Source organism: Podarcis gaigeae (genome assembly GCF_964106915.1).
Source record: "Podarcis gaigeae genome assembly, chromosome: 11".
Taxonomy (NCBI): domain Eukaryota; kingdom Metazoa; phylum Chordata; class Lepidosauria; order Squamata; family Lacertidae; genus Podarcis; species Podarcis gaigeae.
Window position 1 is genome coordinate 15,436,774 of NC_139687.1, and position 25,075 is coordinate 15,461,848.

The window sequence follows — 25,075 nt, forward strand, 5'->3', positions numbered from 1 at the left end:
TTCCTTCCCTACCCCATAATATGCAGCCACTCCTGCAATATTCCTCTTCTGCTCTCCTTCAAGTATTTCCGTGCAACTCAAAGGTAAATTATCCACATTCCCAGTCCCTATCTTCTAGCTCATTTATCCTCTTTAACTGGTCTCGCACCATCCGTAAGTCTTGTTTCTGATAAACCAGTGTTTCATGCAGTGTTTCAGGTGAAAACCTCACTTTATCCTGCCTCTGTAAAGCCTGCAGCCACTTCCTGATAACTGTCCCATCAATGCTTGTCTCCCATGAACAGCCTCCTTCAACCCATAATTCTCCCTTGGCATCAGAGTCCAATCAACCTCCCACCAAGTTCTCTTTTACCTCAAATAGCCTTTAATCTTTCTTCCAGGATTTCAATATTAACTCTGCCACTGTTATTGTCACTTACTAGCCTTATATCCTGTAAGAACTTAGCAACATCCCGTAAGCAATTGATAGTTGCCTGTGGGTGGCATCAAGTCTCGGACCTGGACCCATTCTTTAATATTTCCCTTCACCCTCCTGCTGTCTGGTCCCCACACCCAGAACTAGTCCTAATGTGCTCTCTTGAAGCACACCGCTATAGAGCAATTGAGGGTTCTCTTTCATAGAAGGCTACAGTTTTGAAGCTGAAATGGGTTTGCCTTATTTTTCTATTTGACTTCTCCAAAGGTCCCCATGAAATAGACACCATTACTCCCAGGGGGTGCCAACTTGAATAACATATTGGGGGGGCAGGTAAGCCCCGCCCCACATTATTGATCACATGATGCAGTGCCCACACACTATTTGGATAGGAATTCCCATAAACCTTTGGGGGGCCTGGCCCCCTCAAATATTTTATGGCAAGGAGGCTGGAGACCCCTCAGCCCCTAGGAGTTGGCTCCTATGATTACGCCTTTATCTTTGAAGTTGTCTTGTAGAAAACCTACCAACAAGGCAATACATAGGAACCACTGGTTTGCAGCTAGCTCTAATGGACAGCCACATTTCTTTTGATCTTGTCTCTACCAGGCTGTTTTGTTAAGATGCAGTTGTATCCCAATAGCCACCTCTCTATACAGCTTGTTTTCCTAATCAGTCCCATCACACATCTGTGCATTCCCTTTCAAACTTTCAATCCAAATACTAGCAGTTGTCTCCATTTACTTCTGCCCTTTCCCCCTTCTGTAATTGTTGCTTTTCTTCTTAATGTCTACTGATTGGCTTGATTTGAATGTTAATTTTAAATTTTGGTCCATCTTGAAAAGTTTCCATACGTTTCTTGAGAGTGGTGTAAAAAACATCTGGCTTTTGCAAAAGAAAGCATGTGTAAATACGACACTAATAGCAATACCAAATGTGGCAAATATTGCTTCAGTTTCATGATCAAGTTTTTAATGGTCTTTGCTATAACAGTGCTGAAGGGTGATTTCAATTAAAATCTGCTGAAGAAACATGTTTTTTCAGATTGGTTGAGGGAGGCTTTAAAATGCTAAGTTATAAAATGCATGATCATTTCTTTCCACTTTCAAATCTTTCTAATATACCTCTAGAAAAATCTGATTTTCATATATAATGTAACTCTTGGTGTTAAGATGAAAAGGCTGTTTTAGATATGTTTGGTGTGAATTATTTACTGCTTGTAAAGTAGTTACAGTAGAGCATGCATTTGGTCCATTGTTCAGAACTGTTTAAAAATGGTACCTTACTAAATACTTATTACTTAGTCATTGTCTCTTTTTGCTAAAAAGTTGGGCTCTTAGCTCTTGGAGGGAGGGATTCAGTGAAATGCTTTTTTTATTAAGAAATGTGAGGGTTCTGTAAAAAGAAAAAGAAAAAAAAGCTTGCATGTTGTTTCTGAGGCCAATGCATTTTTATCATGCAGACCTAAAATCTGTTTCCATTGACCTATATTTTTTGTGTACACACTTGTTTGCATATAACAGGCCAAATGTGTGTGGCTCCAGATTCCACTCCTACTGTTGTCCTGGATGGAAAACACTCCCTGGGGGAAATCAGTGTATTGTTCGTAAGTGTTTGGCTTCAGATTTTACAACCTCTTGAGTAATAATCCATCCAAAAGACATCTTTGAATTTTAATTAATTACCCTTTTAAAAAGGAAGTAAGGAATTAATCTACTCTGGTTGCTTAGTTTAGGCTTCCATTATGCTTTTAAGAACTAGACACTAACTCACAAATCTAAAAAATGCCCTTTTACAGATTCAGAAATCCAGCAATGAACACTTAAAACAGAAATAGTCAAATACTAAACAAAGTAGGTTGTACTTTATCAACAGAGAGAAACTGTATCTGAGTTACCTAGGAATAATATTTCACATAAGGCTGTTGGTTGTTTTTGTTAGTTCGGGGCTGTGCTACAATAGATCTAGATTAGATTTTCTTAAATATATATTTAACAACAACATGATTGTTTATTTGGCAAAGCTCTTTATTGTGCTGAGCTATGTGACAACTGATAAGACTTGACAAAAGCATGTAAATCAGTTAAACTGTGGTTTGGACTCACCAGGAGTGAGCCTACATCCTGTGGCTAAGGTCAGAGTTCAGCCCTGGAACATGTGAAAAATGTTAAAGTTCATTTGGGCATATGCAGACTAGAGGGCTTTTATTTCCCCACTGACTAATATTATCAACATCCACTATCTCTGGGATTTAGAGAGAAGAGGTTCAGGCAGTTGGAGTTTTATAAGTTATAAATACAATGCAATGCAAGTTTAATCAAAAGTAAAACGATGTGTTCAGTGGGGCCCACTGTGTTCCGTGCGCCTCACTCCCAGGAATTTGTATAGGAGGGTAGCCTGCTGTAAACTTCCCTGGGAGTAAATTCCATTGAACTCAGTGTGGCTTACTTCTCAGGCGGCATGCCTAGTATTGAAGGATAGTTCAGTCTAGTAGAACATGAGGGTCTTAATCTCAGGGTCAGGGGTTTGAACCCCACATTGGGACAAAGATTCTTGCATTGCCCCATTGCATTGCCAAGGGTTGGAATACATGATTCTCATGGTTTCTTCCAACTCTACAATTCTATGATTCTATGATCTGTTAGTGTAGTTTATGGCCTGAGCTCTTTGCACTGTGACACAGTAACAGTTTATAAAGTCAGGTGCTACATCTCCAAAGCTGTTGCAAGGATGCTGAGGTCTAATCCTCAAGCCCAGTACTAATGCAGCAATAGTTACCAGCACTGCTACAATGCTTCCCGAAAAGTATAGATCCGGAACCAAGAGTTCCTTCTATTGAACTCAAAGGGCTGTTGAAGGGGCAATAAATTTCTTTTGTTAGTGTAATCCTGATAATACATTCTAACTCATATCCTAATGCACCATTCAACAAATCAAGTGACTAAGAAGACCTGAATTGGGGTTTGAAATTTTAAACTTAGCTATGAAGGAATTCTGTTCACATTCTGACCCAGGTGTCTAGTTGGCCTTAACATTAACTGCACCATATAGGCATACCTTAAAGTTTCCTAACCCAGAAATAATAAAAGTAAGAGAATAGATCTGTGTTTTAACTATTTATTCTACTTTCTCAAGTGGCAGAAGGGTGACCTTTATTTTATTTCTGTTCTCAGTTATGGCATTTTTGGACAATCTTCAGAACATTTTCACACATGATGCTTGAAATAGCTTTGGCTTAAATTGTTAGGTTTTACATTTGTATTACATATCTTGGCTACGATATACATGCATTTTCTATTTTGTGTTATATCCCATATTAACAACATTCACTATTAACACTGTACACAAAACAGCACAAAGGGCTTCAAAGGCACATGTGAATATCTAGTTAGTTTCAGATGGGAAAATTCGCTCAGAATATGCTGCTAGGACATTGAAAAGCGTTAATATAGATGCAGTGCTTAGAGTATAGATGTGTTCAGCCTGAGTGTTCTCCATCAGTCCTCTGAAAACCTACTGTATGAGTTATATAGCAGGTTTGTTATATTCATGTGGAATGCTTTGTTCTGTCCATATTTCAATAACCATCATTAAAAGCTCAAACAAGATAACAGTCCTATGCAAGTATTGCTATCTCAAACAAGGTAGCAACCCTAGAAGTAAGCTGCACTGAACACTGGATTTTCCTTTGAGTAAACATGGATATGCTGGAGCTGTGAAAATACTAATTTCATTACGTATCATTTGTATTGCACTTTAGCTGTGCAAAGTTATTTATTCCTTGCAGCGCTAAAACAGGTGTGGGAGGTTCCATCTGCTCATCTTTTAAATGTGTCAATTAAGCTAGAAAATATTCCATTGTCTCTAAAACGAGGTCAGAGAGATATTTAAAATTAATGTTCCTAGAAAATGTTTGAATGAACCGTATCTCAAAAATAATCACTTGTCTGGAGGTAATCATGTATCTTTATAGCAAAGGAACTTCAAAGTCTCTGACTAGTTCTATGTATTCTTTGGCTAGGAAAAAGTCAGCTGTTAGCATTGTTTTTGAAGATACTGTTGCCAACTAGAAAGCCATAGTTTAGGCTTATGGGGGGATAAAACAATCCTGCTGTTAAATATATGGATGAATTTAATTCACCTGCTTTTTATTATCAAAATAACAGCCATGGGGAAGGTAGGAGGTCTGGTTCTGTGGAATAAGTGGACCACATCATGGTTGCAATGATTCCCCTCCCATTTCAAAAAGATGCTAATAACCCCAAGAAGGAAAGTTCCATTGACACCAGTGGTTGCCAGTGGTTCATTGGGACCACAGCGTTAAAGGAAAGAATTTAGCCCTGTCTCCCATTCCTCCCCACACCCAGTGCCATGGTCCTGATCCAACTCATCCTACCCTCCTCTGTGGCTATTATCTTGATAGCAAAAACAGGTGTCTTAAATGCATTTACACGCTTAAGGTCACATCTGTTTTGTCTCTCAGCCCTTACAAGCAAAAGTAAAATGTCACTCCATAATTTTAGAATTTTCTGATTTCCATATTGACTTTTACCTGAATTTAGCACACAAACCTCACTTCTTAGAGAAGTAATGTTTTGTACCACCCTCAAAAATCTTAAGCGCATCGTAACAGATTCTATCTTTACAGCCCTGTTTTTAGTAAAAGTGAAGCTAGCATAACAAACACAAAACCAAAAACAAAAGTAACATTGTTTCAGCATATACACAGTTGCTTATGTTCTTGGGGGTGTGTGGGGGGAATTGGACACATTTAAGCAAATAATTTATCTTGTTTGCCAGTGTTTCTTAAGCAATTTAAGATGTACAAGCATTTTGATTCATTATTTTCTTCCTCAGCAATTTGTAGAAATAGCTGTGGTGATGGATTTTGTTCTCGCCCCAACATGTGCACTTGTTCCAGTGGTCAGATATCGCCAACCTGTGGAACAAAATCAAGTAAGGCCTAAAGTCTCCATTTTTAAAGTTAGGGAGAAAAAGTGTTTTGCAACATTTTACACTAGGAGAGTGTTTAAGGATAGATAAATACTAAGTGCATGGGAGAGTTACCTGTCTCATCTTCCTTGCCCTCTTTTGCATGAAAGGTGCTGCTTTGCATATAGAAGATTCCTGCTCATCACTTTTTATGACTGTGTCTCAAATGCCCTCCCATGGGAGGTCCAACGGGTTCTGTCCCTACTTGCCTTTTAGTGAACAGTGAAAACACCTTTATTTAAGAACGCATTTGTAGGAAATGTATCGTATTTTTCGCTCCATAAGACGCACCAGACCACAAGACGCACCTAGTTTTTGGAGGAGGAAAACAAGAAAAAAAAATATTCTGAATCTCAGAAGCCAGAACAGCAAGAGGGATCGCTGCACAGTGAAAGCAGCAATCCCTCTTGCTGTTCTGGTTCTGTGATAGCTGCGCAGCTCACATTCGCTCCGTAAGACGCATACACATTTCCCCTTACTTTTTAGGAGGAAAAAAGTGAGTCTTATAGAGCAAAAAATACGGTAATTTAGTTTTTGCTGTTCAGCTACTTCAGTTCTCTGCTTGGGGTCTTTTTATGTATGTAGTTCTTATTTTATTTTATTTTTAAAATTGGTATTGTATTTTGAATTACCTTATCTCCTGAAGAGCAAGTTATCAGCAGTGCAGTTTTATGCATGCAGTATTACCAAGAAGCATGTCCTACTGAGTTCAGTGGGTCTTACTCCCACGTAACCGGGTATAGGATTGCAACCTCTGTTTTAATAAAGAAAATTTAGGAAGGTAGCAATATATTAATTCATGTCGATTATTCTGTGCACCTAGAATAATGAACAAAAGACCTTGAGGTCAGAGAATGAATGGATGGATGGGATGAAGTTGATATAAGAAAATGAAAGAAAAGAAACTAATTGTAGGAATGGTAAAGACCTTTGAGATAAAGGATAAAAGAGATAAAGACAAAGGAGCTTCAAAGTGACAACATAAATCTAAAGGGGAAAGTGCAGAGATTTAAGAAAAGGATAATATCATAGTGAAACTAGAGGAAGGAAAAATATATTGAGTATGGCAGTCTAAAGGCAAAAGTTATAGTTGGATTGTTGTTTTTTTACTGCAAAATTCAGAGCACCATGCCTATTCTCTGTTTTTGGCAGAGTAGTTTCACCCCAACAGCACAAGAAGAGAGAAGGGTGGACAGGAAAAAAAAAGTGTCATGAACAAGTATGCAGTGGTGGGAGGGGGGACACAGATATCTTAATGTGAGAAAGTGGGGAGGCAAGTGTGTATAAGTGAAGAGGTGAGAGACTTCCCCATTTTTCTGACAGGGTAGCAGCAAATGAAGGAATTAGTTACACATGCATTGGAATTCACCAGCCTTTAGCTCCATGCCTGTAGCTTAAAATAACGTGCCTTAGATCGCTTTTAAGATTACAGCAAAGTCTTTCCAGTTAATGAGGTGCTGAAATATGTTACGTATTCTTATGTGGTTATTTCCTATTTTCTGCTTTAAATTAATACCTGTCGCAAGTATTTGGGCAGCCTTGAAATATCACTGCATGCTTGATTGGTGGTTGTGCATTTTTTAAAGCTACCTGCCATAATTTTAAATTGTTTGTGTTTTGCTGCAGTACAACAGTGCAGTATCAGATGCATGAATGGTGGTTCCTGTCTAGAAGACCAATGCCAGTGCCAGAAGGGATATATTGGTACTTACTGTGGACAACGTAAGTAGATACTTTGGCTTCCTTCTGGACTGTAGGAAAACCATAATTTGCCTTTAAACCAAGATCCCAGGTCATGGTTTCATTCTGGTTTAGGAGCAAACTACAGCTTACTCAGACTATAGATTGCCACGTTTTTGATGCAATAGCAAAATCATTTGCCAAGAACCCCGTTTAGAAATTGAAGTGTGCAAGAGTATGAGAGAGGGAGGATGGAGTTTGCAACATCAAACCTGACTGCTCATGCATGCTAATACCAAACCATTGCTTGGTATTAAGTCTCCATACACTTGAGTAGTCTTTATTGTCCATATAGAGACAGACAGAATGGAGCTTAGGAAGAGAAGGGTAGATAATTGTAGGATAGAATTCCCCTTTCCTACCCTTGCTATCTTTCTGTGTTTCTATGTGTGTTGCTTCTTCCTTCCTTCCCTATATTATTTGCTGTTACATTGCACACCCTTGCTTGCTCCTTAAATTTCAAACATTTCTTGCCTTCTACTAGCTCTGTCTCCTTTTTCAGCGGTTCTTTTGGCTCCGGCATTTTATATCAGTGAGAATCAAGATCTGAGCTGGCAATAAACGGTGCAGTTATTTTAGCCACACTTGAAGATTTGGGCCATAACCTATAAGCTGGTAACATGCTCAAGTCTTTGTGTGCTTGTGTTACTGTAGCCAGAACCACCCCATCCATGCACGAGAAGGGGATATCAGAAGACCTGGTAGTTCCCAAGGTTTGCAGAAGTACAATAAATATTAGAGGACCCCTTAAAGGGGGGACAACTCCCAAAAGCCCCATGAATATTCTCTTTGGCTTCAGGATGCTGACTGTTTGCTGGCGTAGTGGGGAGGGCGGAGAATAAAAAAATCTCCCTCTCTCTTTCTCCCTTTCTCCATATCCTGGAGGAGGGCATGCTTGGCTGAGTGGATCAGCAGACAGGAGCACGCCACACACTGCACCATTTTGTTGCAGGTCCAGCTTGTGTGCACTGAATTGTAGTTCACATGAAAATTAGACAAATATTATTCTTATCCATTATCACTATGCAAACATTATTTAAATGCACTGTACTTGAGATTTGAAAAAAACCAATGTTATTTCACATGGCATCATAATTCACTCGCTATATATTTTTATAACAACACAGAAGTGTTGTCATTCTGCGCATAGATGAGTGAAAGGTAATTCGGTTTAATAAGCCTTGATAAGGAGTAGAATGTCTTGCGACAACAGTACATTTTTATGTGTTTCCCCTTGTGATATAAGGGGATAGTTCTAGCACACTTCAAAGTTCTCCCCTCCCTTTCATTTCCCTCCCCGCCCCCCCGCCCCTAGTATATGAATGATTTATTCACTCCCTACTTCTGTGTTGTTTTGGCACAGGAAAGCTGAATGCTTTCAAAACCTGACCATACGCTATAGGGGCTGGGTTGGAAACCTGCCTAAAAACATTGAGACCAAATCACTTTTAGCTGTTGCTTGAGGAAGTTGTTAAGACAGTAAAACCTCTTATGGTTGCAATCTGCTAGGTAAAAATGGAGCTATTGCAGACATAGATACTTTTAGCACTTTATAGATTGCACTGCAATATGCACTTGTGAAACAACTCTGGATTATTTCATTTTAGAGTATCTCTTTAACTGCAGTCCAACGAAAGGGAAACCTCGCAGATGGAGCTCAATGCAAGAATGGGCTTTAAGTTCTTGTACAAACTGTTGTTTTTTTCCAGAGTAAGAAGGCAAATAAAAAAACCCAAGTATTTCGAACACAAATGGACTGTCCAAACCTTGTTATACATGCTGTAGAGTCACATACCTGAACAGCCAACTTCCTTATTTCCTTGGGGTTTTTTGTGCTTTGATGGTTGGTGGCTGACATTTTCAGACAGAAACCATGAAGAAAGGGAATATGGAGTGAGATTAGACCAATTAGAGAGCAGGAAAAATCAGACAAATCGGAGAGCCTCTCTTTTACCAATTGGCTGCAGCAATTTTTTTTTTACAGTGGGGGGACATGGAGCGTTAGGGAGATGAATGTGGACAAATCCTGCATTCAAAGTGTTCCCATAGGAATGAATGGAAATCTTGAACTTGATACGCGAATGCTCGTAAAGTGAGACTTGTGTGTGTTTCTTTTAACAGACACTTAAAAGAACAAAACTGTAAAGAAAAGATAAATATTCCTCCCTACTCAAAACTTGCATTTTCACAGCATACAGAACTGCCTCATGAAAGGGGCAACTGTGGCTCAAAATGTCTGGCCATTTTGAACTGCTCTGCCTACTTATTCTGAACTTTCAATACCTTCCATCCATCCTTCCTTTTCTTTCTTTCTTTTAGCACACTTATAATCCATCTTTCATTGCAATAGATCCCAGGGTGGGGTACAGAATACACTGACATAACAGCACTCAAGTCTGTTCTTCTGCTGATAATTCTAAACTATGTACGTTCACTCATCGGCTGATGCATTCTCTTGTCTTTATAACATTTCCCCCCATTAGTTACCATTGGCCTCAATCTAGGAAATTATGAGGGCAAAGTTACAGCGTCTTCCTGTGTCGGTGAGGCAAGGCACACAGTATGGTAGCCTTTCCCAACCTGATGACCTCCAGATGTTTTAGACTACAATCTCCATCAGCCCCAGCCAGCATGACCCGTGATCAGGGGTGACGCAAGTTGTAGTTCTGTAACATTTGGAAAGTACCAGATTGGAGGATGTTGCAGTATAGTTTCTTGCTCTCTTCTTAGAAACGGTACATTTATATGTGGCTTTTTTGTGTGAAATGGGGTTTGTTAATGCAATCTAGATGCTCAGATTCATAAGTGAGCCTTGAAAAATGCAGAACGGATTTTAATCGCATCAGCGTTATTTTCACAGCACGTTAGCCTAATTATACTGCCCCTCCTTATATCCTACCAGCAAGTTACACTTACTCCGATCTTGTCAACACAAACTTTTCCTTCATTCCTTCTGTTTGCATATTCTTTGCCACCTCCTGCTATCTACATATGTGCTTTTCGTCCCTCTGTTCCCAGACATCATGGCACTGCAGACAAATGTCATGTCCCCTGGGGTGTCTCGATATGGAGAGGAGGGGAATGGTTTCTGCTGTATGTAAATGCTTGTTTGCTTAGAGGCCCATTCAGAAATCCTAGGGGTATAAAAGGAAATGTTTCTTTGGGAGAACTGATCCTGTTTTCACTTAACAGGCCAGCAAATTGAAGCTTTGATTGCCCTATGATAGAAATACTTATTTCAGATGGTTTTGCAATATTATTTCACACATAATTATCAGTGATAATATTCTTTGCAATGTTTTACAGTTTTGTTTTTGCAAGAAATGGTAGGCTGCAGTTTGCTCAAGCAGTCGTTGAACTATTCCTCCATTGTAAGGAAAATGGTATCTGGATTCTAGATTTTTATCTTGAAGTGGAAAAATCTGTGACTACAGCTTCCATCATACCTAACCACAGGCTTTGCTAGCTGAGGCTGATGGATGTTGGAGTCCAACAACATTTGAAGGGCTATAGGTTTCCTGCCCTTCTCTAGATATTATGAACTCTCTTTTTTTTGGTTTGGAAACAGTGCACTGTAGACCCTTGGGTTACGTTACTCTCTATTAATGTAAACTTCAGGTTGCGAAAGCGAAAAACCCTGAAGTATTTTTCTGGGTTTCGCATGTGCAGAAGCATTCTATCGCACCGCGTGCGTGTGCAGAAGCGGCACCTCTGGATACAGATTTGTTTGGGGTGCGCACAGACCCCCGGAACGAATTAATTTCGTATCCAAAAGGTCCACTGTATTTTTAATATAATGCAGTCCATATGACCTTCTCTGTGCAGTTTTATGATTGGTATATTGCAGGAGTCGGCGACGTGCGGGCCAACAAGCCGCCCCCAAACCGAGCCGCCCGCTCGTTGAGCCCCCCCCCCCGCCCGCTGCGCTAAACCGGCACGGCGACTCGCCAAGCGGCACCGGAAATTGCTTCTGCGCATGCGCAGATACAGAAAATCGTGTCTGCGCATGTCCAGACACGGAAAATCGCTTCTGCACAGGTGCGATTTTCAGCATCTGGGCATGCGCAGAAGCAATTTCCGGTGTCGCACTGCACCAGTCCGGCCCACAGATGATCTCTGTGGGAGTGAACTGGCCCATGATCGGCAAACCTTGCCAACCTCTGGTATATTGGGTTCCACCTCCCATTCTTTCATAACCCCCAACAGGCTCACTGATTGTATTTCTGGTATTAGGATGTATTCCTTTATCTTTTATTCAGCCTTGAAAAACAGGTTCCTCCTCTCTGCACCCATTGAATTTGTATATGTGTGTATACCTCATTGTTCATCATGCATCTAGAAAAGTATGTACCAAACTATAAAAACTCATGGGTTACCTCCTAGGATGCTCTCAGGGTCTGGGTCTGTCCCCCACCCTTTGGTATAGAATTTCAGCCTAGTATAGATACTTTTCCTAGAATCTGTTCATATTTTCTGACCTCTTCCCAACACTCTGCCGCAAACCTCACTTACTCCGTTGTATTATAGCAAGCGCTATCTCAAGCATAAAAGCAGGTAATTTCTTATTAAAGCTATTCTAAAGACTTATTGCAGGTTTCACTTAATTACCATGTTGGGCATAATGATGGTGAAAAGCATCCATTTTATTAATTTGTTCTGTAGAACTTCAAAGGGATATTTTCAATATGACCAAGTACGTAATTATGCCCCCCCCCTTTTCTATTTCAAAACACAGCTGTCTGTGAAAATGGATGCCAGAATGGTGGTCGCTGCATAGGACCCAATCGCTGCGCATGTGTGTATGGATTCACAGGCCCACAATGTGAAAGAGGTAAGAACTAAAAACTTCAGGGAGGGGAATGTACATGAAATCAATGTGGGTCCATCATTACCTTGGTGACTTCATGTTTTCATATTTTTTTAAACTTATTGTTAATTGTCCATATTCTTGGTAGCATATAACATTGCAGAAGTTATTCAAAACATGTCAGAGATTTCATCTGAGAACAATTTTCTTTTAAATATAATTTATAAATCCCATTCTTTGTTAAACTCTTGGTTTCTTTGATTCCTAATTTTCCCTGTCATCTTTGCCAATTCTACATATTCAAATAACTTCGCCTGCCATTCCAATTTAGTTGGTGTTTTATCTCCCTTCCACCATCTAGCTATTAACATTCTCGCCGCAGTAGTGGCATACATAAATATCTTTCTTAATTCTTTCAGTATATCTGCAGCAATAATACCTAACAAGAAGGCTTCCAGCTTTTTGATGAAAGTTAGTTTGAACATTTTTTAAAGTTCATTATAGATAATTTCCCAAAAGTTTTTAATCTTTTTACATTTCCACCACATGTGGTAGATTGTTCCCTCTGATTCTTTACATCTCCAGTGAAGATTTGAGCTGGTTTTATACATTTTCTCCAGTTCTACCATCGGTAGAACATCTTCATAAAATTTTCTTCTAAAGTAAATTTTAAGTCCTTTCTCCAAAGCTTTCCCCAGGATGCCATCTGAATATTATAACCGAAATCTTTAGACCACTGAATCATCACAGATTTAACCTCCTCCTCCAGCAGTTCCCAAACCAGTAACAATCTACATTTTGGAAAGTAATTTAGTCTTACTTTGTAATAGATCTTTCTTAACTTTCAATATTTCAGCAGCAAACCCTTTTGTTTTGTCTGATTTAAATATATCATTCACTTGATGATTATTTGATTAGCTAGGCCTCTTCTAGTCCCTCACCCCTACCCCGTGGGAACTGTTTATAGTGGGGTGGCTATAGCTTTATATTGACCTGTTAGCTAAACTTCTCTTGCCTTCACAACCACAGCCTCATTTGCTCCATAAATTCAGGCCAAATATGTTTTTGAGTTGGAACTACAGATCTTAATGCCACAGCCTGTACTTCCTCAGGTTCTTGTCAGAGGCTCCATGCCACAAGGGGGATGTGGGTGGCGCTGTGGTCTAAACCATTGAACCTCTTGAGCTTGCTGATTGGAAGGTCAGCGGTTTGAATTCGCGTGATGGGGTGAGCTCCTGTTGCTCTGTCCCAGCTCCTGCCAACCTAGCAGTTCGAAAGCAAACCAGTGCAAGTAGTTAAATAGGTACCGCTGTCGCGGGAAGGTAAACAGCATTTCTGTGAGCTTTGGCTTCTGTCATGGTGTCCCGTTGCTCCAGAAGCGGTTTAGCCATGCTGGTCACATGACCTGGAAAGCTGTCTGTGGACAAATGCCGGCTCCCTCGGCCCATAGTCTCCTTTGACTGGAATTAACCACCCATGGGTCCTTTACCTTTAGTAATAATGCATAACCAGCACAATTTGTAGAATAGAGATCACTGTTGTCTAATGTACTGAGGCAGCGAGTGCCTAATGATAAAATAGCAAAACAGTGCTGGTAATTTGCCTGCTTTGTAGCTTGAAATTTTAGTGATAGTTCTTAATTTGAAGTCTTAGAGGTTTATAGCTAAAGTTTCTGCAGATTTCTTGGGTAAACTGTGTTAATATTTGTGCAGTGTAATCCTACGCATGTTTACTCAGATGTAAACTACTGTGTACAGTGGGGCTTTCTTCTTAGTAATTGTGTTTAGGGTTGCAGCCTTAAAGAATTTATCGTGCTAATATTTATGTTATTGTACTTTAAATACAGAGATTTTATAGTTCTGTAAATTAAGGTAATTTAAATTAGGTATTTTCTCCCTAATATGGAACACATGTAGCTTTCCTTCAGATTGGCCTCTCAAACTCCGTGGTATGATAAAGCGTGACCGCTTGTTCAGCTATCTGGGTTTCTAGCAGACTAATTTCCGGGCTGGAGACAGGAGACTGAGCAGTAACTAATCACTGGCATGATTACAGTATATTTAACTTGAAGGTTTGCTGCTGGGCTGCAAGAAAGCACAACCTCTTTTGGATCCTCCCAGCCACACTTTCCTATCTATTATTTTGTATCCTTTATTGGAAACTCTTCCTATAGCCAGCTCTGCTTCTTGGTTTTTGAAGATATGCAGATAATCTAGAAGAATGTTCTTTGTGAACTGCAGAATATATATTTTTTCTATGCAATATGAATTTTATGAAGATCGTGTGAATTTCAGTAGTCATATGAATTAATAAAAATGTTGGGTTGTGTTTTTTTTTGGAGGGTGGTATTTTATTATATTTAGTAATTAGATTTCTTACCCGTGTATTACCATAAAGTCCAAGGGCAGATAATTCATACCCAGAATAAACCCATTGAAATAATAATAATAATAATAATAATAATAATAATAATAATAATAATAATAATAATAATAATTTTATACCCCGCCCATCTGGCTGGGTTTCCCCAGCCATTCTGGGCGGCTTCCAACAGAACACTAAAATACAATAACCTATTAAACATTAAAAGCTTCCCTAAACAGGGCTGCCTTCAGATGTCTTCTAAAAGTCTGGTAGTTGTTGTTCTCTTTGACATCTGGTGGAAGGGCGTTCCACAGGGCGGGCGCCACTACCGAGAAGGCCCTCTGCTTGGTTCCCTGTAGCTTTGCTACTCACAGCGAGGGAATTGCCAGAAGGCCCTCGGCGCTGGACCTCAGTGTCCAGGCAGAATGATGGGGGTGGAGACGCTCCTTCAGGAATCAGTGGTTTCAAGATAGTATTTTTTTAACAAGCCCATTGTTTTAAGGGGGGCTCTTCTGAATATGACTTGATCAGATACAACTGATATTTACCAGAATAATAAAATAACCATCAGTGAAGGGAAGGGCCCCTCCCATTCATAGAAGGCTAGCAAAAGGGAGAAGGCGTTTTTTGATTAATTCTTCCATCTTTAGCCCCCCCCCCCCAAATTTGGGAGAGCTATTCAACCCGTTTGACTAGATGATATAATGATAACCAAACAAATAAAGACAAAGATCCGTATTACTGTACTGTGAATTATGGGTGAGCTCTAACATGAGCAGGCATCTTTATCCCTTCAAAATTTGCTTCAGCGGCTTGGAGAACCTTCTGGGCCAAATTTTGAAGGTAAGCATAAGGCTGAGCAGGGTTAAGAGAAACCAGAAGACTAACTCTGCAAAGTGGATTTCCATTGTGCAAGCAGGCAAACACCGCTATTTTGGCTTAATAATATTTTGTATGTTTTGGATATAATAATAATAATAAATAATAATAATAATAATAATAATAATAATAGTTTTAGACTTGAATTTGGGGAATAGAGAAGGATTGTAATAGTCATGAAAAATTTCGCAAGTTGTGAGATGAATTTATGTTTAAATTATATAAAAAGTAAAAAGTTTTTAATTATGTTAGAAGTAAATTCATGCTTTAAAGATTCTTGCAGCACATAAACACTATAGTACGTAATACTATTTATTCAGCAGTATTTACTGGAATGTATATATTCACATCTGTATTATATCTATCTGTCTGTCTATCTATCCAGTAGCATTACTTGGTTGGAGAACTGCATTGCAACATTCAAAGTGCGGATTTGACATCATGCCTGTATTTTAGTTCTCATATACCGGTGGTTTCAGGAAATGCAAATTAGGTAGATTCATCTTTATGTGTGAACAGACTTTCTCCCTCACTCCTAGTTGCAACATAATATGCCATTGTGCTACTTTTGTGCATTTATGGCCATTTTCGTATGATGATAACTTGCATTTCATTATTTAAATGACGTATATCTAGTTCTTCATTGGCAGGACAGCTTAAAAAAGCATCAAGGCAACTTTTTATATCTTCATAAATTATATATATTTTTTTACAGAAACAGGTTTCTTTTGAGCCTTAACATTTCCATACCTCATATTCCAAAAATCAACAAAACCAGCCCATCTTGACCAAAACAATTAAGTAATTTGTGGCACCTCAAAGACTAACAGATCTTGCAATTGCCTATGTTGCCACAAGACAACTCTGGGGGGGTACCAGGTAGAAACTGAGTGTGCTGCTTGGGCCTCGGGGGGCTTGTAAAGCTGCATGCCCTTCTGGGGAGATTTAGAGGGATTCTTATTGCCATTGCATGGACAGGCAGAGTCCCCCCAAACCCTGGGCTGCCCCCGTGTGGAATAACGACTCAAGACAATGTGCTATGGGATTAAAATTGGTCACAACTTTATTATGTTTCAGATGTGGGTAGACCTTGGCTCAGGCATTGGGCGTTTATCCCTCCCAGTTCCTCGCCAGGGATCTGGGGAACATCAGGGTTATCCAGAGTGTGTGGGAGGGTGGGGGGGGGTGGGCTGGCTCTGGAGAACATATGTTCAAGCAGAGAGAGCCCGCCCCCGTTATGTCGCCGTCGCAGGGAAGAGCAATGACAATCTCTTGGCGTACGGTCAAAGCCTCCCATCAAGACAACCCCTTTAATGGGGAACCCTGGTATCGCCGCTGCAAAGAGAAGGGTGGTGTGAGTCACCGCTACCCGCCCACCCCCAATTTAGGGAAGATAGAGTAAAGGATTCTGCCTAAGGCCTGATACCGCCAAAGTTGTGACGTTTTGCTACGGCAAAGGCAAACCTGCCAATGCAGGAGAATTCCTTTCTGGCCCTTCAACAGTTACCTTGACGTAGCAGCGCCAGCGTACCTGTGGAGAAAAGGTTAACTTGCAAAAGAAGTCTTAACGAGGGTGGGTAGGGTGGGAGAAGCTCTGGAGCCAACTGATGATTCCCAGGTAAGATCCTCCCCCTATTGGGTGGGCAGGGTGGTCCCTCTCCCTACCTGGCCTGAGCACCTTGGCCACGCCTCCCCAGGCGGAATTAAGCAACTGGCTAAGGTAGGCGGAGACCTCCAGGAATCCCACCTGGGGAAGGCGAAGCCAAGCCTGTGTTAATGGTGCCGCATAGGGTTCAGTGGGCTGCCCGCGACCATGCAAAGGGTGCCCCCCATTTAATATGGGCAGTGGTCATTCTGTGGCTAGGTCAGTGGTGGTGCATTTGGCCTGGTGTTGCCCTGGAACTGCACACTTTATTTGGAGCTGAATACAGCATCTGTTCCCAGTAGCTTTCTATGTACACAGAGGCTTCCAAGCATCTTGCCTTCCATATAAACTATCCCTGAGAAGAAACAAGTCTGTTCTTTGTTTGCTTTGGCGTTGGTTTTTATCCTCCATTCACCTCCTTTTCTGGGTTACCTTTCCCTCCCAGTTTGGGGAAAGTCCATTATCTTCCCTCCCAGTTTGGGAAGTGGCTTGGCTGCAGCTGCTGGCTTTGTGCCATAGTCGCTGTGCCACCTGTGGCGATCCCGCTTGTCTGTTTGCACTAGCAATGATCAGCTAGCACAATGAAAGCAGTACATGGAAAGTTGGGGGGAAAGGCTTCCCTCTAAACCAAAAAACATCTGAAAATAATCAAAAGTAATAATGAGAGAGAAATTTTCCAGTCTAAAAATCTGACATGCATAGGTTGGGCATGCCTTGTTTTTATGGGAAATAACTCTTCTGTGCTGGAACGGACTGCAAGCCTGAAATGCTGTTACGGCTTATCCTGTATGAATCCAATATTCCATTTGACTGCCCTGCTATTATTGACTGATTGCTCTATTCAAACGGTGCATTGTAGGATCCATTTTAATATCCATATTTAATTTCTCCTTAATAACTGCTGTGTATGAAGGCTGTGCCCATAAGTAGTAAGGCAAAAAAAATTATGTTTTTAATTTCCTTTGTGCATTTGTAGCACACTTGTTTTGAAAACAAAACCAAACCCCAGCCCTTCAAGATTTTCCTCTACTACTGCACTGCTCAATTGCGGGGCCCCAATTAGTGCCATTGCCTTCCTTTAAGAGTTTGGGTGTAATCCGTGACGCCTCCCTTTCCATGGAGGTGCAGGTTACAGCAACAGCCAAGGTGACATTTTTCCACCTTTGCCGCATCAAGCAGTTGGTCCCTTACCTTTCCCGCCCCGACCTGGCCACAGTGATCCATGCGATGGTCACCTCCAGGCTTGACTACTGTAATTCGCTCTAAACGGGGCTGCCCTTGAAGCTGTCCCGGAAACTCCAGCGGGTGCAGAATGCAGCAGCAAGGCTCCTCACGGGGTCTCTGCTATGGGAGCCAGTGCTTTTCCAGCTGCACTGGCTCCTGGTGGAGTACAGGGTCATATTTAAGGTGCTGGTTTTGACCTTTAAAGCCCTTCACGGCTTAGGACCCTCATACCTGCGGGCGGGACCGCCTCTCCTGGTATGCCTTATGGAGGACCTTAAGGTCCATAAATAACAACACCCTAGAGGTCCCGGGCCCCAAGGAAGTTAGGTTAGCCTCAACCAGAGCCAGGGCTTTTTCAACTCTGGCTCCGGCCTGGTGGAACGCTCTGCTTCATGAGACCAGGTCCCTGCAGGATTTTTATTTCTTTCCGCAGGGCCTGTAAGACAGAGTTGTTCTGCCTGGCCTTTGGCTTGGATTCAGTTTGATCCCCCCCTTTCTTTTTTCCTTTCTCCTCCTGTGATGAGGCTGCATTTTAATGTTTCAATGTTGTATTTTAATCTTGTTTTTAAGTTGTATTCATTCAACTTGTTTTTAGTATTGCTTCAGTTACAGATAGGTAGCCGTGTTGGTCTGCCATAGTCAAAACAAAAAAAATTCCTTCCAGTAGCAAGACCAACTAAGTCAGTTCTTGGTATGAGCTTTCGTGTGCATTCTGAAGAAGTGTGCATGCACACGAAAGCTCATACCAAGAACTGACTTAGTTGGTCTTTAAGGTGCTACTGGAAGGATTTTTTTTTTTTTTTTAGTATTGCTTGTTAGCCGCCCTGAGCCCGGCCTTGGCTGGGGAAGGCGGGGTATAAATAAAATCTGTTATTATTATTATTAAGTGTTTTTTGTTACTTGCTGCCTCTGCAGTTCCCCTGTGTGCAAAGCCTGTGTTGGAGTGTGGTTTCTATTGCTACCCACCCCCCTCATACTGGTTGCTCTTGTTGGTCCACCTGCCTCACTGTTTCCTACACTGGCTGGCAGCAGCTCTTCAGCATTTCAGACAGGGGAATTGAACCTGGGTTGTTTTGCTTTCAAAGCACCTTCTCCAGAACTGAAGGGATGAAGAGGGAGGGCTGGTACAACATCCAAGGTTCAGTTTCTGGCATCTCCAGTCGGGCTTTGAATGTCCCCAGTCTGGAGAGCTGCTGCCCATCAGTGCAGACAATACCAACCTACATGGATCAGTGATCTGACTTCTTATAAGGCAGCTTCCTATGTTCTTTGTTTTACACAAGCATTAAAGTGAAGTCAAGGTTGCTACTTAGCATGTATGTGGGAGCTCAAGCAATTATTATTATTATTATTATTACTCTGTTTCCCCAGCCACTCTGGGTGGCTTCCAACACAATATTAAAAAACACAATACAGCATTAAACATTAAAAACTTCTCTAAACAGAGCTGCCTTTAGATGTCTTTTAAAAGTCAGATAGTTGTTTATTTCCTTGACATCTGAAGGGAGGGCGTTCCACAGGGCAGGTGCCACTGCCGAGAAGGCCCTCTGCCTGGTTCCCTGTAACCTCACTTCTTGCAGCGATGGAACCACCAGAAGACCCTCAGCGCTGGATCTCAGTGGCTGAACGATGGAGGTGGAGATACTCCTTCAGGTATACTGGGCCGAGGCCATTTAGGGCTTGAAAGGTCAGCACCAACACTTTGAATTGTGCTCAGAAACGTACTGGGAGCCGATGTAGATCTTTCAGGACTGGTGTTATATGGTCTCGGCGGCCACTCCCAGTGACTATTGGGAGCAGCTAGATTAAGTTAACAATCTTAACCTTGGATTCAGAGATGTTCTGCTACTATGGCAGTGGAACGCCTGTCAAATTCCATATCTACTCAGCGTAGATGGAAGAGAAAGCACACAATTAGAAAATATGAAATGGTGCAGTGGTAGCATGCATCAGTCCCAGCATGATTTGAGTAGAGGATTGCAGAAAAACATTTGATCTTTCATTTGTGAGACTTATCTTATTCTAAGCATAGTTAATTTTCTAGGGGAAATGACCACTTTTATTATCCTCCCCCAACTGAAGAGACTGGCTCTCATTTCCCACATGCACTGTATTATTCCCAGCTTGCTAGATAACATTGTAAAAATGCTTTTTATTTTTATCTTGTCTAAATCAGTACATGACTATCTAATGTAAACAGCTAAAGCCTCATGGCAACCTCTTTGTTTTGGCTGTGATGCATTATTTTAAAAAGTATAGGTTTTTCATTAATGACCATTAAACTATTGGAATAAAATGTCTGAGATGATCATTAATGTATTTATTTGCAGCTTCTGCACAGTTTGACGTTTTAATAGTCTGTTTTGTACAACAGTAGGCCAGAACATAAAGCATATTGGCAGATGCTTATATTTTGAAGAATTCTATACAGAAATGAAACACGTACTTGGGAACACAAAGGCATGATTTACTTGAACCCTATAAAAGTCTGATTTGTGGGTTAGTGGAATGAGGGCTAAATCAGGGTGTTTGCTTATGTGATACTGTGATTGCTTCACTAAGGGCTCTCTGTCCCCTACCTAGAATGGAAACCCATCTCTTGCCCCACCTAGAGTAGAGGCATGGTTGATGATGCCAAAAGCTGGGACCTTTTCAGTGGCTGCACCATCTTACCCCATGAAGCATGGGCACTTTTTACTCATGATCTCTAGCTCTGCTTTAAAATGGTTTTTTAATTTTGTGTAGTTTATGTATTTTTCTTGAATTCTTTTTTGGTATTTTAGTATATTTTATTCTGTTGTAATTATTCATTGTTGCAAGCAATATCTGAGCAATGCTTGAGTGCTAGTCTTGCTCTCCCGGTGCATGGGATTATAATTGTGCGGAGCCTAAGAATGGAAGGCGGCCTTGTGGGGGTGAACAAACTATGGAAATGCTTTTATCTGCTGATCCCAAATATTCGCATTAGTGCCATGCCAGCCTAACATTGCTGATATAAGATCTGCAGCACAATCTTATTTGGGTTTACTCAGAAGTTAATTCAATTGTGCTCAATGAGGCTTACTTCCTAGCTTGTGCATTTTGGAGCTTAGCGTAAGTTTTGTGACATTGCATTGGTGTCACTTTTGTTACATCCAGTCTTAGGATCTGGCTGTTGTTTTAAAATACAAATCAAAGATGCTGAAACAGTACCATAAGGTAGGCATAAATATATGTGTGTACATACAGAGAGATGGATAATTGTTTTATTATAGCCATTTTGTCATTCTCCATGTCCTAAGTCATTCCATTCCTGGAGATGACGGTTTTCAGAGACAGAGAAAAACGTAGCCACTACATGTGAAAAGTAGGTTACCTACTCTCATCAAGGCATAAGATTTGCTAAGCAAACTATAATTTGTAACATGTGTTCCATCAGTGCCTTTTGATAGAATTGTTCCCATAGCAACAGCGGGGCAAAAACAAATTGTGAAACTCCTAACATGACACTTGTCTGCGCACAAGGAAAATATGAAGTTAATTTTTGTTTATGTTAATTTTACGTTTAATTTAATTAGGTGTAAGGGGAAAAAAGTGTCGTCAGCCTAAGCGTGGAATGCCTTCAGCAATGTGCCAGGTTGTTTTCCTATGCACCATGGCAATAAATCATTTTATCAGCCTTGCATAGGTTGGTTTGAAATGCCACCGGGGATATGTGTCTACGGAAATATTTCAGATCCATGTAATTGTGGACTTGTAGGCCTGATACACTGGTGACGTGTCCAAGATACCATCATGAATACATCACCATGTGTTGAGACTTGTGAAATCCTTCAGCCTTAACATAGAAATTAATGACTTGGAAGGTAGTTCTAAAAGGAAAATTAAAAGCATCCCACTGTAGTATCAGGCATTCCTTAGAAAGTGGTTGTCCATTAGAGTAGAGCTGATCCATAGCATGGTTTGATCATAGCATGATATGGATACTTTCGTTAAAGCCCAGAGAGCCAAGTTAGCACCTTGGTGGACAGTCTCCTACTGAACTTCATGTAAACGTCTTTGAGCATCCCAAAGGAAAAGTGGCATGAAAATATTAAAAATCCTATAGGCATTGGCTGATGCAAGTCTTCCTTTAAAAACCATGCTTGGGTCTCCAGCTGTTTTTGGACTACAGGCCCCATCACCCCTAGCTTAGCAAGACCAGTGGTCAGGGATGATGGGAACTGAAGTCCAAAAACAGATGGAGTCCCAAGTTTGGGAACCACTGCAAAGAGGAGAAGAAAAGCTTGGATTTGATATCCCGCTTTATCACTACCCGAAGTAGTCTCAAAGCGGCTGACAACCTCCTTTCCCTTCCTCCCCCACAACAAACACTGTGTGAGGTGAGTGGGGCTGAGAGACTTCAGAGAAGTGTGACTGGCCCAAGGTCACCCAGCAGCTGCATGTGGAGGAGCGGAGACGCGAATCCAGTACACCAGATTACGAGTCTACCGCTCTTAACCACTACACCACACTGGCTCTCATACTCCCTCCTAGCTCGGCAGTACCTTAATGGCGTGATGGAACTACCACGGCAGCTTTGCCATTCCAAAAGCCAGGGCAGAAGGCAGGCAGTGCTAATTCCATTATATGATGGCAGTGGGGCAGGCTTAGAATCTAACAGATCTCAGCCCTGATCAGCTTCTTCCGGGAAAGCCCTGCTACTGTACTTTTTGCTGGCTGCCACCCAGTAGAGATCCTGTTGGCAGAACTTTGCCTGGCTTCATGAAGGTGCTCTGCTCTAGCAGAGTGGCATTGGTACTACTTTGCAGGTAGTGGGCAGGGGGAGGCTGGCGGAAAAGACAGAGGGACACCTAGGGTCAATCCAACATACACCTACACATCCGTCGCAAGGGGGCTTTGAATTGCTCTGTAATTAGTGAAATAATTGCGATAGGAGGAAGATGAGCAGGGTGTATAGCCCAAACAAAACAAAGTAACTACTGATTTCTGCTTAAAGTCCAGAAGTTAGGGGCAGCGGTTCCTTCAACTTTTACATACACAGTTTGTTCTTCTGTGTGAAAGAAGCTATTCTGACTCTCAGAGCATAGAATAAAGATGTAATAAGAATCCCTGCTGGACTTCCAACATTTAGTAGTGGGCCTCTCCAGACATAGGCAGCAGCGTGCGGAACAAAGCAAAAGTTATTCAGACTGATACAAACACTGCAATTGGGCAGATATCATGAACATGCAAAACAGGCCGACAGCCTTGTGATAATGTCCCATCTTTGCTCACCATTGCGGTACAAAATCGCAAGCTACACAAGCATGTTGGCTGTCCCTGTGCCAGCATGAATACGTTTCCAGTAGGGAGATCAAGCATCTCACCAAAAGGTTTATAGCAGGGGTACTATGCCACACTGAACTAAATTGAATCCTGGTGTGGGGGCAGAATCCAGATGGAAAGCTGCAAGAGCATGGGCATCTGTTTTTATAAGGAACCTTTTCCAGTCTGGGCATAAATTTGCTACATTTGAAACCAGCTTTTAAAACCCCTCCTTTAGTTACCCAGGTAAAGAAATGCATACTCCTATTTGATATATTTAGGATGGTACTTTTATTTGAATCTTAGCTATATTCATTTTTTCCTTAGACATTTAGCCTGTCCTTGTACGACCTGTTTTCCAAACAGTCCACTGAATCCTCTCTGACTTGTTGATACATAAAGAAATTATATGTATTTCAACCAGGGCTTGTCTGTTGCTGGTTTCAGCATCCTTATCCACCATGTCTTGTCTATCACGCAACCCTTTGGGTGCTGCGGTGGGGTTATTTGTCGGTGTGTGTGTGTGTGTTATCATGTATTTTGTATTTTATACTTTAAACTGCTCTGTGTTCTCTGGATAAAGGGTGGTGTTTTGTTATACATTACAGGTTATTTTTTTATAATGGCCTATATTGCAAGAGGCTTGGACATTAAGCGATTGAATACAAAACTTTAATGTAACCTGCAGGCTTGCCATTTCTTTTGCTGAAATGAAGGGGCAATTTTTGGCTTTGTTGCATTATAGCTGTGTGTAATGACATTGTTGTACTCTTTTCTTTATTGCAAGGCACCTTTGGGAAGGAACAATTAGTGCTGGAGAATGGGCAAGAAAGTGTGCCAATTGTTTTCCCATGAATCTTCCCCAACAGATGCCTTTACGGTAGCATCAGGGTGTCCCGAACCCACATTTTTGAAATGTTGAGAACTCTAGCAGGGTAAAAGTATGTGTGTTTGAGTGTGTAAGAGAAAGAATTTTAGTTAGCTAGTTTCCACCATGATTGGGGGAATGCTAAGCACACCTTCCCTCCTGTCCATCTCCAGCTGCAAATTGTCCTTTGATCAGGGCAATTTGCAAGGGAGAAGAGGCCACCTCTCTCCTTAACAAAGCATGTGATCATCACCTGCTCTGAGCTCAATCAAGGTGAGTGACCACAAACCTCCCAGACCTAACAAGTCACCTGATCTTCACCTGATCAACTAGTAAACTGGGCTGTGTCCTCTCATCTACCTCAGCCTCTTAAGGTATATTCCCCACTGTTCCTGGAGCCTCAGAGCCTGTCATGTTCATGGAGAAGGGGGCACCTCTGGTTCTGGTGTCATGTCTGTTTCCTCTGGCCCCTGTGAACTGCTGGCTGTCTCTTCAACATCCTCTGCTGTTCATTGAGGAGATCTCCCCAGCCCCAGCCTCCCATTCCCCAGCTTCAGCTTCTCCCGGTGGCTACACCCACCCTCACTGGGATCTCTTCCATTTTCTCGGTGTCCTGGCAGGTCATGATATCAAAGCAGCACTCTGATCAAAATTTGTGCAAGCTGCATGACACCTGCCCTGTCATTCCATGTGTGGATAGTGTTCGATAGATATCTTTAACAATCCCTCCTTTTAACAGAAAATATAGACAAGGTACACCGAATTCAAGGAATTTAAATCCCTAGTGGGATATAGCGAATTTGTTCATTTTTTATTTTAAAAAAGTCACAACATGCCATGGCCCTTCAGAGAAGA

The 25,075-nt window shown here is 41.3% G+C and overlaps 1 protein-coding gene across 1 annotated transcript in view; it reads left to right on the forward strand.

Moving 5' to 3' along the window:
• FBN2 (fibrillin 2) overlaps positions 1-25,075 on the forward strand; it is a 141,422-nt gene that overhangs the window by 2,456 nt on the left and 113,891 nt on the right. Inside the window, exons 2-5 of the mRNA XM_083702173.1 lie at positions 1,939-2,021; positions 5,273-5,371; positions 7,034-7,129; positions 11,883-11,978. Coding sequence (XP_083558299.1) covers positions 1,939-2,021; positions 5,273-5,371; positions 7,034-7,129; positions 11,883-11,978 — 374 coding nt within the window. The remainder of the gene's footprint in view (positions 1-1,938; positions 2,022-5,272; positions 5,372-7,033; positions 7,130-11,882; positions 11,979-25,075) is intronic.